Here is a 17,762-nt window from a genome sequence, read left to right as displayed (position 1 = left end):
AAACTGACTGACCTGTGCAAGAATTCATTTAAATTTGATCGTAATTTATGCTTGCATGAGCAAAAATTTAGAAGCTGAGACTAAAGACATTTTATTTGTAAACTCTCTTCTCCCCTTTCCTAATCTTTAACAACTTCTTTTTCCAGAAAGGGGAGGTGAAGAGAACAGAGGTTTTGAGGCTTTTTCTTTTTAGGATAATCTGTCTTTTATACAAACTTTAATCCCTAATTCTGCAGCACACAAGATGGTGTGTGTGGGAGGGTGGGGTGGAGACTTTTAGCATTTCTAAGAGTATCCTAGCACCTCTATTATTAAACTGACAATAGAGACCCTCTGAGAAATGAAAATATTTAACAAAGGCAGCAGTGTCAAATATCAAAGCGTTATTTAGGGCTAAAAATTTGCAACAAGTAAAACACCAAAGACTTCCCCTTCTGAAAGTGGGAAAGTAATCCAGCTAAAACTCCTGTTCCCCCATCCGACTGGTTTATCCAAAGGAGATTTTGCCAGAATTTCCTGTGCTTAAGGTTGACTTCAGATAAAACTTTAAAGATTTGTCTCTTTAAATGACTGTAGCTTGACTGCACTGTTTTGCAGTCATTCACATTTTGGTGACTCTTGTGAGCCAATTCACATTTAGGCGCCTGCTAGAAAACGTGTTTCGCCTTCTGCCTATTATGGCAGTATCATTTGTTTTGCATTATGTAATTCTTAGCCTTGCCACCTGGAGCTATTGGACTTCTTCATTAAACCCCTCTGTCCCACTACATCCCACAGGGGTTGTTAATTACTGGCTTTACTCCATTTACTCTCATCTCCGATTCAATTATGCATTCAACTAAGCCCTAATGAAGAGTACAATATGGCTCATCTTACCTTGGCATTCACCATTACGTTCTTCATAGCCAGCATTGCACAGACAGTTGCCAATGGGCACCAGCCATTCGCCATCTGCCCCACAGTACATTTTTGGCACATCCTTCTCTTCCGAGTTGTTGACACAGGAGCCACGAACCTCCACCAGAGAGGATGTATCAGCCCCAGTAATGGTGTCTGGAAACTGTGCCAGGTTTCGAACTGTCAACGGGCACTTCTTATAGAAGACACGAACAGATACCAAAGCAATGCAGGCACCGACGTCCTGAAAAGCCAAGTAAAACCCTTTCTTGCTGAGTGGTCCCACATCCCGTATCTCTGTATTCAGCTTCATGATCCTGTCACCAATGTCCACCTGGGTGAAGCTCTCATCAGCAGCGATGGTGTCGATCTTGGCAAACTGGCTCTCTCGAATAAACCGCTCCTTATCGTTGTTTGATTCATAATAATAAAGGTTGAAAGTCTCTTTGCAAGTTCCCATGACACCCGGCAGGCTGTTGCAGTCTCTTAGTGTGAACTTGATTTCAATATATACCCTTTGAGCCCCCTCACGGGGAATCCAATCAGTTCGTAACCAATTATTTTGACTGGGCTCCATCACATTGCAGACTTGATAGGTGCGGATCGGAGTATTCTTCTCATCCATAATGCTTACTTCCTCCCACTAAGAAGGAAAGGGAAAGAAAAGTACATCAGTGTTAAAAGGATCTTTATAGTGAACATAGCCTGCATTTCTACAACTAATGTGGAGATTGCATTTTTTCCCATTACAGGAAAACAAACAAACAAATGAAAAAAAAAAAACAAAAAAAAAAACACAACAACAAACCACAAACAAAACAAACAGCAGACCAAGCCATAGCCAGGACCTCAAATAGTTGAACGTTAAAAGAAGAATCTGTTCAGCAGAAACAAGCTCCAAATCAAGTAACACCTCGAGGAGCACACACGTGTTTTAAAGGCCCTCTGAACCAATCCAAGAACATTCTATTGACAATGTTTATTTGCACTGCAGTTCGGTCCACAGGACCCTGCCTAGATTAGGGCTACACGTGGCACTTCAGACTCTTAGTACAGCACGGGCAATATGGTGTTTCCCCTGTGGCAGACAAGGCAGGTAATGCACAGATCCCACCTTGTACACTGTAGTATCAGTGATATTGCATGAATAAATCACACAAAAAGCACAGGGCAGAGAGACTAACACACATTTGTGGCATCACAAATAACACATATTTTAAACTCTTAAGCCATCCCTTATTATTCCTCTAAACTGCCAACTACTTTCCTGGGCAAGCAATATCCCAGGTACACTCAGCAAATAGTCTTTACTTTGAAGCTGGGCAGAAATAGATGTCTACAGAGAACTGGGTCCTTGACTTGGGTGGCACTTAAGAGATGGAGGGACAGGTAAGGAAACACTATCATCAGTCTACCAGCAATACTGCCATAACTTTGCTATCTAAAAGTTTCTTATTAGTGGGAAGGAGGGAAAGGGAGGAATATTACACATCTTGTCCTAGAGGAAATGTCACAAAATACCTAAACTCATATTCTCAAACATCAAAAAAAGGTTAACAAAGAACGTAAATGCTGAAAGATCAGGGTAGCAGCATGCTTCAGAATTCTTACACCCCTCAAAGACAGCTTCAGAATTCTTACACCCCTCAAAGACAGCTTCAGAAGTGCCAAACTAACAGGCCACATAATTATGAAACAACACATGCAATCTAAGGAGGGTACCGAAAGAAGAGATCTGGCCCTAATTCAGTAGTTCAGCATGATGCACTTATAAAAGGAAAGCACACAAAACAAATAGGGATTTTTTTTTAAAAAAAAAAAAAAAAAAAAGCTGTAAGTATTATCATAGACAGAAGAAAGTTCATCACAGTGCTCTCCCAATAGGAAGAGAAGGGAAGTAGGAAGGTTAAGGAGAGATATGCTTCCAGCCAAAACTCCATAGCACTTCAGTATCAGAAAAATCCTTCTTTAAAAAGATATTAGATAATGATATAGTGTCTGGGTTTGCAGGTGATACAATGAAGCATATAAAATTATCCTTGGAAAACAGTAGTAACTTTAAAGAGACTTCCCAGAAGTGCTTTTTAGAACTACTGAAGCTGTGGCTTTGATAAACAGAAGTCTTCTTAACGTTAAGGGGTTTCTTGTATAATATCCTTCATTCTTCTCACAAGGATTGCTCTTATGCAAGTGATTTTTACTTAAAAAGATTCTAGCTTAGCTGAATCCGTTTATAGAATGACAGTAGTTAGCACCATGAGTCACTAGGAGCAGAAAGAATAATATTTTATTTGCTGCCTAGAGATAACTGCAAATTAAAATGAAGGGGGAGGGGTACACCAATACTCAGCATGTCACTCCTTTCCACGGAAAGGAAAAAATAAATCTTAAAAAGTCATCTATCAATGTAAAGCATAACGTGGTGATAGTAAGAAAACAGAGTTGTTTCATTTACAGATGCCACAGAGCTAGTTTACTGTTACAACATTGTCTTTATGATCCATCACTTTCCATTATGCTTACCTTCAGACTGTCTAGGCTACCTAGATTGTGTGTGGTACAAGAGAAAGGAAGAAGCAGATGGAAATAATACTTGTTGATGGGATTTCCTTTAGTACATTTATACAATGGAGGATGCTGCTAGAGGATTCAGTAAAGAGACTGCCGAGGTCAACGGACAGACTGCAACTAAATTCAGCGAGATTCAGATCTGCTTCTCAACACACCCCTGCCTCCTGACAAATGCACAAATACATAGAGCTGCATTTCTTATTTCATAAACACACATACACAAAACAAACCTAAGAGTTTCTTATTGCCAGAGATGGAAATAGCTACAGCCTCACATTTCCAGCCACTGTAAATGATTTGGAACTCTAAGTATGTGGTCAAAGCTATAACTTCTTGCTTTCAAGATGAAACTAACTTTTATAATTCAAGTCTTCCCACAGTTTAATGATGCAGAGTAAAACATTCTGGGCGCAAAACCTGCTTTTCAACTGTGAAATGCAAGAGTAAATCATTAATTACATTTAGAATGCAATTCATTAATTCCTCCAAGTTTACTATATATTTGATTACTGCTAGTCACTGCTAAATTACTATGTTTATCTCCAGCCCCTCTTATCCACACAACCCTCATACCTCAGGAACTGTGTGGTATAGAGCTAGAAAAATTCATTTTTTTTTTATAGACAATGAGGTACACACTGTTGAAGAACCACCAGCACTGAAGGACACAATCTTCCCAGATAAAGGAGCTCATTTCTGGTGCTTGAAATAAATCTGCACCATATGAAGTTATAATAAATGCTTTCCAAGCACTGTATCTCAGAGACAGACCATGTACTCTTAAATTTTTCACTACTGGCTTAAAAATAGAACACACGTATGTAGGTTTAGTGAAACAAGTCACGTCCACAATAAGAGCATGCATTTCCTTCTCAAAGCTTGCATGGCACTTTCAGAGAAAACATGGGGGAAAAGGAGGAATCCAACAGCCATTAATAATACACAACTGTCCTCTAATCATTAATTCTACTACTGACTTATTAAAACTTGTATTTGAGATCCTATTTTAATATATGGCATAGATATCCCTTGGAGAGTCATAGGAAAGACCCCATTGCATTAACTGACCTTTCCAGGGTGTAGCACTAACAAGGAAGCCCGACTCTCACCTACATAGGTACCTTTCCACACTGTCAAAAGATGAGGGCAATTGCCTGCAATCAGCAGTAAATGTGAGCACTGCCAGCGGCCCGCCAATCACTTCCCCACTCTTTGAAAAAAAGGAGTTTCAGGGACAGCACAGTGTGCTCAGGCTGAGCTCAAGCCAGGACTGTAGTCAAGTTCACCCAGAACAATGAGGGAGCAAAACAATCCCCTATTCTCCCATGTTATGGTTATTCAGAGCTTATGCATAATGCATCACCAACCAACGCAGCCTCAGATTCCTTCCACTCACTGCTGTTTCCCTAGTTCTGCTTCTTCTAATTACAAGTGGGAACACACACAAAAAAAGTAAATTTGTAGGTTTCCCGAAGAATCCAGTGCTTTGTTGTGCACAGGTCCTGATCTTTCGGCATTTTTATTTTTCAATCCGCTCGACTTAGTTATTTCTGCTTAAGCACGCTAATCTGCTTTACTCATTTAATATTAAAAGGATTTGAGAGTAGGGGTTTTTTTTATATATATGTATTATTGTTTAGTGTGCATTGCTGGCATTTTTCTTAAATTGTTCATTTTAAGAAAAAGCTTTTCTAATTGCTTATTAAAAAAAAAAAAAAATCCCAAGAGATCCCGTGATGTACAGTCTCCACCAGATCTCACCAACTCCAAAGTCCAGTGTTTTCAGGAGTTTCTCACAGAGGCCCTGGGCACCCTGCAGGATGGGTCACCGATGAGGGAGCAACAAGGTGCCCATCCATTAATATAAAGCTAAATTAGTAGAGATACCTTGCCGGCAGCTCACTAAGAAGAGAGGCTCTAAGTCCCCGTGATGGATGTGTGAATCTTTTCATGTCATCACATCACCATAGAGCAGTGAAGTCAAGCAATCTGCTCTTGCAATTATCTCTTTGAAAAGTACACAAAAAGAAATGCCAAGGAATCTCCGTCGAGCACTGGGTGCTTCGGTTTATCTGTTCAGACACCAAAACATATGATGTTTACACCCTGAAATAGGACCATTGTCCCATCACGCCAAAAGGTCTATCTTGTATATTGATCCCTACTCCTGCATCCAGAAATAGAACAGCAATCGCCCTGAACATCTCCCAGCGGAGACAGCCCATAGATATAATAATTACAGTCAAGAACGCCAGTTTAGTTGCCAGATCACATTTCTTGTTGGTATTTCAGTTTTAAATAGGCATCTAAGCCTGTGCCTCAACCAATCTCCTAATTCTGAAACCTCTTTTCTGCCCTTTTGGTTTCCACTTCTTCCATGACAGAACTATCCAAAGGGAGTATAGAGTTTCTCCAACAAAGAGTAATTCACTTGGTAAGCCAAGGAAGAAATCTGACCTCCTCACCACAATCAACAATAATCGAGCCATTAGGACTCTCTGAAAGTTACTAATCACCCCCTTTACCCTTTTGATCAGATAGCGGTTTAAAACTTACCCCTCCTTCCAGGGGACTTGCTATCCACCCCAGTTCTCCCTGAACTGATCTGGAATCCAGCAAGGTAACTGCAGAAAGGTACAAATAAAATAGATTAAATTCCAGCTGCCAAAAGGCAATATTAAAATAAATCGTTTACCTGAGCGTTTCCATATGTGTGGAGCACGATCGCACCCACCTTCGAGTTGAAGAGAAACGTTATTTCCCACTGAGCCAATGCCTTCAATAATTTGAAACTCTCACCGGTTTAGCGCGGGGGGACCGCACGGTCGCCGCTCCGCGCGTTAAAGCCGCTCGGGGGGTGCGTGGGGGCAGCGGAGCACCCACACACACACACCCCCCCCCGCCTGGTGGAACGCGAAAGGGCAAGTGAGGCGCTCCCGACGGGTACCCCGCGTCGGTACCCCGCGTTTTTCGCCGGCTGGTACCGGCGCAACCGCGCGTTAGCGCTGGGTGCCAAAGCGTTATTTACGGGGCCCTGGGGAGCGCGGCCGGGCACCGGGAGAGCTGGCAGGGGGGCTTCTCCCCCGGGGCCGGCGCCCCCCGCCCGCCATGCGGGACGGCCGCCGCTTCCCCCGCGGGGCCGCCGCCGGCTCGTCCCGCAGGACGGGGCCGCAGCACGGCCCCGGGAGCCGCCAAGAAGCTCCCGGGAGAACCGGTTTAATGAGCCGCCCTCCCGGCTCGGGGCCGCCCCGGCGCGGCGGCGCCGATCGCGGGAGCGCTGCACCCCCGCCGCCCGGCCCGGGGCACCGCTCCCCCCGCCACACCTGTGCCGGCGCCGCTCGGGCGGGTCAGCGGCGGCCGGGCGCCCGGTCAGCGGCCGGGGCGGCGCGGGGCCGGCGGCGAGGACGGGACCGTCCCCCACCGCCCGCCCCGCGGCCGCCGAACTTTCCCCGCGGAGCGCGGCCGCCGGGCGCCTCACCTTCGTTGGCGGGATAGACCCGGGAGCCGGTGACGGCCCCGCAGACGCCGACGAGGAGCGGGAGGAGGGCGCAGAACGGGACCCCGGCCATGCCGCCGCCGCCGCTCCGGCCGCTCTATCCCAGTGGAATAACTGCCTACATGGGGCGCGCGGCGGGCGATAGACATTGCCAAGGGGGCGGGGCGCCTCCTGCCCGTCACTCCCCGTCGCCAATCGCCGCCCGCCCCGCGCTGCCCGCCCCGCCCCCGCCGCTCGGCGGCGTGGAGCGGGGCGCGGGGCTGCCGGGGCGCGGGGCCGGCGGGGCGCGGGGCCGGCGGGGAACGGGGCCGCGGGGCTGCCGGGGAGCGGGGCCCCGACCTGGCGGAGGGCAGGCAGCGGCCGCGGCCCCGCCGGGAGGAGGGCGCTCCGCGGGGTCTTTAATGTTAACAGTGTCCGAACACCAAAAAATACATAATAAAGTTAGGAGCAGCCCTCACCCTCTCCCCTGGTGCCGCGGGGGCAGCCGCAGGGCTCCGCGCAGCCCGAACCGTCCCCGCGCCGAGCCCCGGGCGCCTCCCGCCCCCCCCCCCCGCCCGGCCCCACCGTTGAGCAACAGCGCCACCTGGCGGGCGCGGCCCTCGGTGCCCGGTGCCCCGGGGCGGGGCGGGGCGGGGGGGGGAGCGGGGGGCTCTGCGGTTTTCCCCCCGCCGCCGGGGGAGAAGCGGGGCAGCTCGGGAGGATTCGCCCGAGCAACTCCCGGCGGAGCATCCCCGGCCACAGCCGCGGAGGACGAGCGGCCCCGTTTACCAGGGACAGGCAGATCGTTAGTGCTTTTACAGCAGGCGGGGGCGGGGGGAGTTTGGGGAAAAGCCAGGGCTCGGAGCGGCTCCCTCTGAGCGCCGAGAGCCCTAAGGCCGCCCACGCTCGAGTTTACACCGCTGTACGGCGGGTGGAAGTACAGAGATCCCCCCGCCTCGGAGCAGCTCTGCACCGAGGAACACCTGCGCTGGCGGGTGTCTTTAAGGCACTGCAAGCGATATCCCTGTTAACGAGAGGTCTGCAGCTCCATCCCTGCCTTGCTTGGACGCTTCGACCATGACACTTTTTTTTTTTTTTTTAATACTCTCTAAATGAGTATTTACAATAAACCCACAGTTTTCAGAAGCCCGCAGTGCATCGGGCAGCGTCAGCGTGGCAAACGCCGTCTGTCCTTAAATAGTCCGCACGGCCGGAGCTGCCCGAGGCCCGTCTGCCAGCGGCCGCCCCCCCGGAGCCGCGCCGGGGGGGACCCCGAGCTTCGCGGGACCGGCTGCCGCCCCCGCTGGCTCCCGGCCCCCCCCCGGCTCCGCTGCCGCACCGCCGTTACCCGTAGAGCCGGTTTTGCTCCGAAAAGCTTCACCAGCGGCAGTTCGCGAAGCCCCTTCTGCTCCCGGACACTACAACCAGCCTCGGCTTTCGCCCGAAGGGCTCGGCGGTGGCGCTGCCTCAGTTTCCCCCCAGCTTTGCAAGGCAGTAATGGGCCCCCGCACCCCCCGCCCCACCTGGGCACGCTGTCCCCTCGGCTGGGCACCGAACCCCGCCAGAGTGAGGCCGGGAGCGGGGCGTGTGCGTGGGCAGCCGCGGCATCGCCCCCGCGGGAACGCGGGTCCGCCCCGCGCGGGACACAAATCCCTCCCGTCTCCACTCATCCCAGCACCCCGGCTTCGGGGAAATCCACCCAGACTCTCTCAAGATTTTTCTTCTGTTTGGGGTAAAACGAATTATTGACATCATTAACTTTACTTTAAGCACAGGACCCCTGTAGAAGTTCGATTAGTCAAAAAAAAAAAAAAAAAAAAAAATGAATACATCTTCAAGTTTGACTAACAAGTCTGTGCAATGGGAAATATGCCTGTCGTGAATCAGGTGTTTTCTCTTTAAATCACTCTACTTTTTCCCAAATTCAAATATCTGTAAAAATATTTATAAGCGCATGCTTCCTATTACTTTTTACTTCAAAATATAGAGTATCTTTCACCTGTTTTAATTTTAGGTCAAGATCTAGCTAGGATCTAGGATGCATTTTCTGTTTTTTTTTTTTAAACAGCTTTAAAAAGGTTTATTAACACAGTATTTACAATGAGGTTTCTATAGTCTGAGGCTCAGATTGTTTTCCTTTGCCTTGAACATTTATTTTGGAGCAGCCACTGGCAGAACCTTAAAGATAACTCTGTAGAGATAGCTGGTGTATTTTTCTCTTTCTGTAGAAAATAAATCTTTTAAGCAGCTGCTTGGATAATAGGAGTTCGAAAACAGCGCAGCACAGTCAATGCAACTGTTAAAACTTGTACTTCCTGACTTTAATTATCTACAAGAATTCTTGGCCTAATGAGGAGGAAGAAAAGGATTAGTTCCTTTTTTATTATTTACACAAAAATATAGGCAGTCCTCAATTAAAGCAATCTGAGTGTTCCTGTTTTCACATCTTTGATGCATCTGACAGATCTGCTATAAGTCAGGCTAAACTTTATGGGAATGGTGGAGCATCAAAACATCTTCTCTTCTTAATTGAAGTTATTTTTGTTGCCATGCCAGAAAAGTCAGTTGTCATAAAAAAAATATTCAATACTTTGAAACCTTAAAAATATTTCTATTATATTAGTGCAATTTTAATTTGTTAAAACAAGTCACATAAAATAAACACAGACAATGTAAAAAGGGCCTGCAAATGTCATAAACTAAAATGTTCACAATTCTACCAAATCCACTACATTTTGGCTCCAAGAAAAGTTGGTGGGTTTTTTTAAGAACCCTTGCCAAAATAATCACAATTTCCTTACTTTGTGTCATTTCAACGGATCATAAATGCCCCACTTGGTTTTAACAGATGTCATCGATACTTGGACTAACTTCTGTTCACAACTTCAGCAAGTAACTCCACCTTACAACAAAGTACCTGACATTCAAATTTATTCCTTAAAATTTTGTTACAGCCGTTGGATCTGTTACATTTCTCTTAACTGCCTATTAATTGAGCAGCCCACGCTGCTGCCAACCTGCTGGCTTGTATTATTGTAACTCACTATCAGGAGTGATTCAGCTTTGACGGGAACTAATCATGTTTGCACCATAATCAAGTTTACACCATTTAAATGGTCAATTTAATGCAGCTCAAAAAAGCACAGCCAGTGTCTCTGATAGTTGTCTTAGATCTTATATTGGTCTTAGCCCCTTAGTGAAACAATATTTACTTGCAGCATGCAGTGTAATAATTATGACGTGTTAAATGTTTGATCCTGTTTGTTTCATAGATCAACCCCAGCTGAATTATTTAGGGAACTGTTTATAGGACTCGAATGGTATAGAGAAAAAGGCTCACGAACACACAAACACGGAGCTTCTGAGAAACTGTAAATCATCTTGAAATATAAGGACTGAAATATCATTGTACTTCCTATTCATTCACAGTTTGTTTTCCTCTTATTTTAAATCACCAAGGGAATATATTAGTATACAGATAGTTGGTCATTGGCACATGTGGTTTGTCTTGGATGTATTTCTGCAGTTAATATCATTTCTAATGGAGCATTCTGAATAGATTTAAGTGTCTCTCACATACATACATTTACATACGTGGATTTGTTTTACATTTGACCAATCACAAACACAACATTTGTAAGTTAATACATTACAGCCCCCCAAAGGGCTATGATTTTGGATGAACATTCTGTTCTATTTTTACTTTATCTTTTCATTCTCCATTTTTCTATGTCCACCTACTCATGCTCGTCCATCTCCCCAGAAGCTTTTTGCTGTCAGTCAAGTGACAACCTCAGTAGGAAGCTCTGTGTGTTCACGGGCCTCCTGAGGCCCAGCACTACATTTAGATGGGAAAAAAAAAAAAAAAAATAGAAAAAAGAAGAAAGCAGGGGGTGGGGAGGGGAAGAAGAAGCACAAGCTCTTCCTTTAGTATGCAATTCCACAGCCTGCAGGAAAAAAGTCACCCAGCTCCGCTGAAAAGCCTTTTCCCACAAAAATGCAATCCCAGTTACTCCACTCCCACACAACTTCCACACTACTCTGCTATTTGCAAAAGAGTGTAAAATAACCCCAGGAAGTTTAACACACACACACACAGAGTCTCATTGTGAAAGGGAATAATGCCCCAAAGGTGCACCTTTATCAGGCTTGGCACCAGAGACCAACTGCCGGCTCCTTCCCAACACAAGTGCTCAGATGTGCCTAGCCTTTCCCTCCCTGGATTTACTGATTCTTAATGGACCTGTGAGTATTAAACATTACTTGACAAAATTTATTGTTAGCTATTTGAGAATAACAGCTTTTTATTTGATATGAGTAAGATTTCATTCCTCAGGTCGTGTTCATGTTAGCTTTGTAATACAAAAAGCCATAGCAGGAGAACATCTATGTGAAGGTAATATGCATTTCTATAAACATCAGGCTGACTGAATGATTTTGTTTCAGCTGGGATTAGCAGGAGTTTTGCTGCTGACCTCAATAGGGAAAGGATCAGGTTTATAGCTCATTTGCAAATCCACTCTGCAAAAAAGTGAGCTTTAGGCACTACAGGTTATTTAGACTTCCTTTTGTTAACCGTGATCATCATCACGAGAGTTTCCTATTTATTACTACCTTGATGCTGATTACAGGACCTGTGATAGTGTATTTATTTCAACTAGGCACATGTGGCAACTTGGCAGTATACAGACAGACAGACACATAGATTTTTTGCCTTTTCTAACCGACAGTGTTAAGGAAAAGTAGATAATCACAGGTGAAATGTAACAGGATTTTAATGACAATTGGAGTAGTAGCACTTATTACATTGCTCCTGACAACACAACTCAAATCTCATAGTTAGTCTAAAATTTATAATAAGCCATTATCAGGTCCCTAAACGGAAATCCTATCACCAAAACTATTTACAAAGCCGGGAGTGTTTACGATGCAGTTTATGCTTCCTAAAATAAACAAACATTAAAGGGCACTGGCAAAAGGTAAAATCTGAAAAGCAGTACAGACCAAGCAAAGAAATGAGAAATAAATGCACCAAGCTGTCAAACCAGGTATTACCTACCACTTTTCAGCTAACAAGCAGATCAAATGTAATAAATACCAGTGCCCACCTCTGCAATGTAGGTGTCAGCTTAGCTCATTGTGGCTCTCGCCCTCATTAAGACCAAGAGGCAAGCAGCAACCCGCAGGATTTTTCCTGTGAAACTGTGACCTATAAACCAGTGCATATAACTGTATGAGGCTGCAGGTTGTTTGCAGTGCTAGCACAGATGCTTGGCAAGCCGGGGAGGAATGTGCGTGCCTACGTTTCATTGAAAGGTTATTTAAAGCTGCGGAGGTTAACAGACACCTTAATTATTACAAACTGCTTTCGAATGTCCCTGGCTTTGTACTGCCAGTCCTTAGCAGCTGTGCCTCTTACTCATTCACGACCATTTGGGAGCAGCGTCAGCTTCCAGAAAAGAAAAGTTCCCAGGATGAAGATGTCGGAGCGGCGCGCGCTGGCCTTGTGCGCTGGCAAGCGGCGTTGGTGGCAGGGGAGCCACGGGCAGTGGCCAGGGCCACCGGCCAGCGGGGAGGCTGCACGGACAGGCTCCGCCGGGGCGCTCCGGGGAGCGGCTGCCAGAGCGCCTGCTCCGTGAGTAACGGAACCGGTGTAAGAGAAATAGCTCCTGCCAAAAATTGCAGGGAATACGCTTGCAGCAATTTCAGAGGAGCCTGACTTGAATTTGAAGGGTAAAGCTAAAGTCTAAGCACAGAGAACTGCAAACTACATCCAGATTTCTTTGAAAGCACACACCCGTTTTTCTGCAGTGGGAAAAAAATATTTAGTCAGACAGACTTAGGTTTCCTCTTTCAAGAACAGGGTCACAGTTTAAGATTTCTGAACCATGTTCTGGCCTGTACTAAGGTGCAGTTGAATTTTAGTAGCAGTTTAGCTACAAAGCTTTAATAGGTAGGCAGAATTGGACCCTTCATATAAAACAGAATAAATCCAAAATTAATATAAATTAAAAAAAAAAAAAAAAAAAAACCAAACTTTCCCAGATTGGTTTTCATACTGGAATTTTAGGTTTTCTGTCATAATTTACTGCAGGTACTAGTAAAAAAAAAAAAAAAAAAAAAAAAAAAAAGAAAAAGAAAAAGAAAGATACAGGATTACTTTTATAGCACCACTACACCACTATATGTTCTTTATAAATAAAGACAATTTTTGTGCAAAGTCTCTGAATTGTCTTTTTTGGTAAAATAGTCAAAAGAACAGTGTCAGAGCTCTAATTCATTTTTATTCTGTGTGTTCAGAGACAGTGATCTTTTCAGAGATTATTTATGTAATGATGGTACCAATCAAACTGCACCAGAGACAGGTTCCCTACAGAGCACTGAAGATTTCTGGCACTTCTAATAGAATGTAAATCCTAATTAACTCAGATTAAACCATCCCATCAGAGATAGTCCACCCATTATTATGAACAAAATATTTGCAACCATACAGAAGAAAACTGTTTGTGTTTAGAGAAAGAAACAAAACCAAAACCTCTTTCTTTTTTCATGTGTGCTATCTTTTTAATAGTGGGGCAGAGGAAGACTCTTTGTTCTTCTTTAAAATTAAATATAAAATCCTTGGGTTTTGTTCTAAAAAGTGGAAAGCATTTGTGTATTTTTTTTTTTTCTGTGCATTCAGGCATGACTGATACATTCACAGGACAGGAGAAAGATTAAGATTGGGAGTTTACATCTGGGAGAAGGGCTCTGCTCCGAGTTCTGCACAGACTTCCTTTAACAGCCACTGCAGCAAAAGTTTTGAAGTTGGATGTGAATGATTACCTTAAATGACCACCTTAAAACATTGGTGCTAAATAAATATCAAGACTGAGAGATCTGTAGGCAACCAGACCCTGTTGCTCCACTCTTGCAAAGAATATGGAGATGTACAGTTTAATTTGGTAACATCTCTGAGGCACTGTGGGACTCGTGGTCTACAGGTTGGCCAGCTTTAAAGTAATAATGATGAGCTTGCCTCAGAATCTGAAGCATTGCCTATGTTTCCCTGTCCTGATTTCAGAGAAGCTATAGATAACAAAGAATAGTTGTTTATTATCTAAGAAATTATTTGTCTTATTTTAGGGGAACCACTAACTGGGGAAAGTCAGTACATGCATATGCATGTGTTCCAGCTCAGTATTTGTACTGATTTTGTAGCAGAATATTGCAAATTCAGGATTAACTCATTATAAGCAAAATAGTAGGCACAGAAATAAAAACCTCCAAGTAGGACAATGGAAAAAAAAAAAAAACCAAAAACAAAAACAAAAAAAAACACTTGCTTTTATGTTAGAAAAGTGGAAGCCATTATTTTCCTCAGTGCTGACACTGATCTTAGAAGAGTTCAGAGAATAAGGTAGTTTGTTGTGTTGGGCAACGCTGCCTCTGTATTTCCTTGTTCTCTTTTTATTTATACCCATCTGCTGGATCTTGTCATATACTGAGATATTCTTGTATAACTTCTAGTACAACCAGATCTCAAATCCACTCTCAGGGATCTGAGCATCACTGCAGCATTAGAACAAAAGATGTGCACAGGTCTGTACCTTCATCCTGCGTTACACAGGCATGAAACCCATTTTAAGAATTTTCTAAATTTATCACATACAAATTAGTTCCTCTTATTTCATACACTGATGGCACCAACAGACAATTTTTCTTTAGTTGTAACCACTCTTTGTCAAGTCCCAATCCTCTCTGTTTTCCTTCAGCAGTAACCATCTTATTCCTTTAATGGAAGTCAGCCCCAAACTCTGAGTATATTTTCTTGTACACAGGTCCATAACAACAGTAAAGAGCAGGAGCACATCTCTAAATTCTACCTTAAGGCAAGGTTTCCATTAGAAATGACTCATTGGTATTGCTTTACTGAGACAGTCAATCGTAAGACTTTCCTAACACATATGCAGCTGATATTTCCAATAATACTTTTTTTCCCAAATATTTCCTTTTGCAGTCTCCTGAGGTAAACAGCAAAAATGTTAAGTTTGGGGATACATGTGCAACCACTACAGCTTTTACAGGCACGGAAATGCTACCCTTCCCCTCAGCTATCTCCCCTGCCCACTCACCATTACTAATCCTTATTCACATTACCACACTGGCTGCAGTTTCTAGCACAGACTAAAATTAGTAGTGTAAAACCTGCTTACCCTACTTTAACAATGGGTTCAATTCTAGGGAAGAGTGCAACTATTTGCCTTGACCCAATGCAATTCCTTGTCCCCCGTTTCAAGGGTTTACACAGGACCAGGAAAACAGAAAACAGTCATTGACAGTTGAAAACAAAAGGAAAGGATTGCTGGTTGGTTGTTGTTTTTTTTTTTTTTTTTTCTTGTCCACTCCTTTCTGCACAAAAGGAACATGCATGGTAAAATTTATGGGATTTCTTCCCTTGATTACTATCTGAAACTTTGATCAAAATATAGCTTCAGGAGAGATTAAAGTAAAAGATAATGTAGAGTTTTTTGAGTTTTCCTCACCATTCTAAAATATCCAAAAATGCCAGCAAGATACTCAAATAAAGAGTTGTAAAAGTAAAACAGATTCCCAGTGGTGACATCTGTTAGTATAAGGATTATTCAAACATCTCGAGAGTTTTCCAAAGAAATGCCTGGATGGCTTCCTACCAAAAGGCCGTTCAGTCTAATATTCTCCTTGGCTAAATCTACACACAAACCATGTTTCTATATTTTGTTGGCACTAATAAACTCACATGCTTGTCTTGACATGGAAATAAAAAATAATAATAAATAAAAGAGATGAACAGGGAATCAGAAAAATGTATATACTGGGGAACCAGTTTAAACTGACCTTGGGATTAGAGAAATATCTTTTTGCAAAGCTGAACACAATCGTCAATGCATGTTTCCATAAAAAATACAGTTCTGTTGAAAGCAACTTTATAATTTGGTGCAAGACAGTTTCAATGTAAGAAGATACCAGCATGATCGGGTGGTCTATAAAGGAATAAATTCTGTCTTGGATAGAATGGCTTGTTTTATCTATGAACATGAATACCCATGCAAACATGTACAAAACCTGAATAAACATGCTGCCAGGCTCATGCATGGAATTAAAACTGAGAAGGTCCCACTAGAAACTGTGCTGTAAACAGAAACAGAGGCCATAAAGCTGCTCCTAAGTTGTTCCCAGCCATGTCATTCTCCATTTTCCTCATACCTCTCAGGTGGCTTATGCAGACCACCTACAAACTCAGCCTCATGGAGAGCGTTATATGCAAGACATGGGTATTATTCCATTTGTATTAGGTTAAGAAGCCAGCTCACACCAGTGGAATTGCATCTGTAATGATGTGAGGTTTAAGACCAGCAGCTCCACAACCCATGTGAAAATACCATGATGGTTTCATTATTCTGGGAATTTCCTAGAGCCCATAAATTGAGGAATAAACTTTACCTGAGGATTGCAACAGTATTTATAGCACTGAAAACCAATCATTAGAACTCCATGTTTCCAAAGCCTAAGCATAGTTACTAAGAAACTTAATCTGGGAGGCATTTACCAAAACATCAATGAAATTAAATACATGAAGACTGCATTTACCCCTCTTCTGATACAGGATGTTTGTGAGTGCTAGTGATTTCTTTTCTCCTTTAATTAAACTTCACTTTAAAGTGTTCTCTAAATAAAACATTGCTTAAAATGTAGCATCTCCTTAAGAGTCTATCACTCACATGAAGCTTTCAGAAACAATCACTGAAACTTAAAAGGCGCTATAGGATATTTAGACTAGACTTATCTCACAACATGTTAGCTGGCTGCTTTGTTATTCGAGCTCTAAATGTTAAACATGTGGAAGCAACATAAAAGGATCTTCCCTGTAAAGTGCATTTTCCAAATTCTCTCTATCTGTTGTTTAGAACCCCATAAAGATCTGTGTGTGTCTACCCATCTGCAGCCACATTTATTTTTACATGTTTTTGAGTGCATATCTCTCAGTGTCATAAGGTCTTCATAAATAAATCAACCTACTTAGATCTGCATGCTTTGAATAACAAGTCAGCCACCAAACCAGCAGATGGATACATTTTTAATTAGGTAAGCAGTCAGTGCCTTTTGGTTTGAAAACTCTCTTGTTTCTCTTAAAAAGACAGAAAGTAACCAAATTAAATCCAAAATTGCAGTGGGACAGCATAGTGGTTTTAATCTGCATGTAGCTGCAAATCAGTTTAGAGCCCAGCCTGTGTGACAGCTTGAACAAATGCAATATTTTATATCAAGCAAACCTCAAAGTGAAATATTTAAGGATCTTGCAAGAATACGTTGTAAACAATATGTATTTTCAATAACACATGCGGTTACTTATGCAATCTTCTCACTTGAGCAAGACTCTCTGATCTTAATTCATTTACTGTGTTGCCTTTGCAATCTCTCAAGCAAAATATTTTTAAGCAGCCACTTTTAATTTACATAATCAGACATACTTTCCTGTATAACATGGAAGAAACTCAGAATTAACAACATCTTGTACTGCTTAAATAATCCATGAAAAGAAACTTCAGCAGTTCCAGTTAACTTCTTCCCAGAAAAAGGTTTTCAGTTTTGGCCTTGGAACAAAATTTAGTATGACGGATACACGTCTTATCCGTACTGAGCTTTCCGCACCCCTCTGACTTTCCCTGTCTCCAGAAAGTCCAGGTAACTCCTCCAGAGAACACCAGCCCAGGGGTGAAGGCTGGCCCATGCCAAGGAGCCCCAAAGGAGACCTCCCTGTGCCAAGGACCTCCAGGGCACCTTGATGCCCACAGGGAAT

General features: G+C 43.4%; 1 protein-coding gene across 2 annotated transcripts in view; it reads right to left on the bottom strand.

The window, feature by feature from the left end:
* Positions 1–7,080, bottom strand: part of EPHA4 (EPH receptor A4) — a 108,604-nt gene extending 101,524 nt beyond the window's left edge. For both annotated transcript variants that reach the window (XM_033005423.2, XM_042796855.1), the window contains exons 1-3: positions 6,947–7,080; positions 6,025–6,092; positions 877–1,540 (exon numbers count right to left, since the gene is read on the bottom strand). In XM_033005423.2, coding sequence (XP_032861314.2) covers positions 877–1,540; positions 6,025–6,092; positions 6,947–7,037 — 823 coding nt within the window. In that variant the 5' untranslated portion in view covers positions 7,038–7,080. The remainder of the gene's footprint in view (positions 1–876; positions 1,541–6,024; positions 6,093–6,946) is intronic.
* Between the last annotated feature and the right edge of the window lie 10,682 nt (positions 7,081–17,762).

The sequence above is a fragment of the Tyto alba genome, unplaced genomic scaffold, assembly GCF_018691265.1.
Source record: "Tyto alba isolate M040663 unplaced genomic scaffold, T.alba_DEE_v4.0 Super-Scaffold_10, whole genome shotgun sequence".
Classification (NCBI taxonomy): domain Eukaryota; kingdom Metazoa; phylum Chordata; class Aves; order Strigiformes; family Tytonidae; genus Tyto; species Tyto alba.
This window is presented reverse-complemented; position numbering and strand designations above follow the sequence as displayed.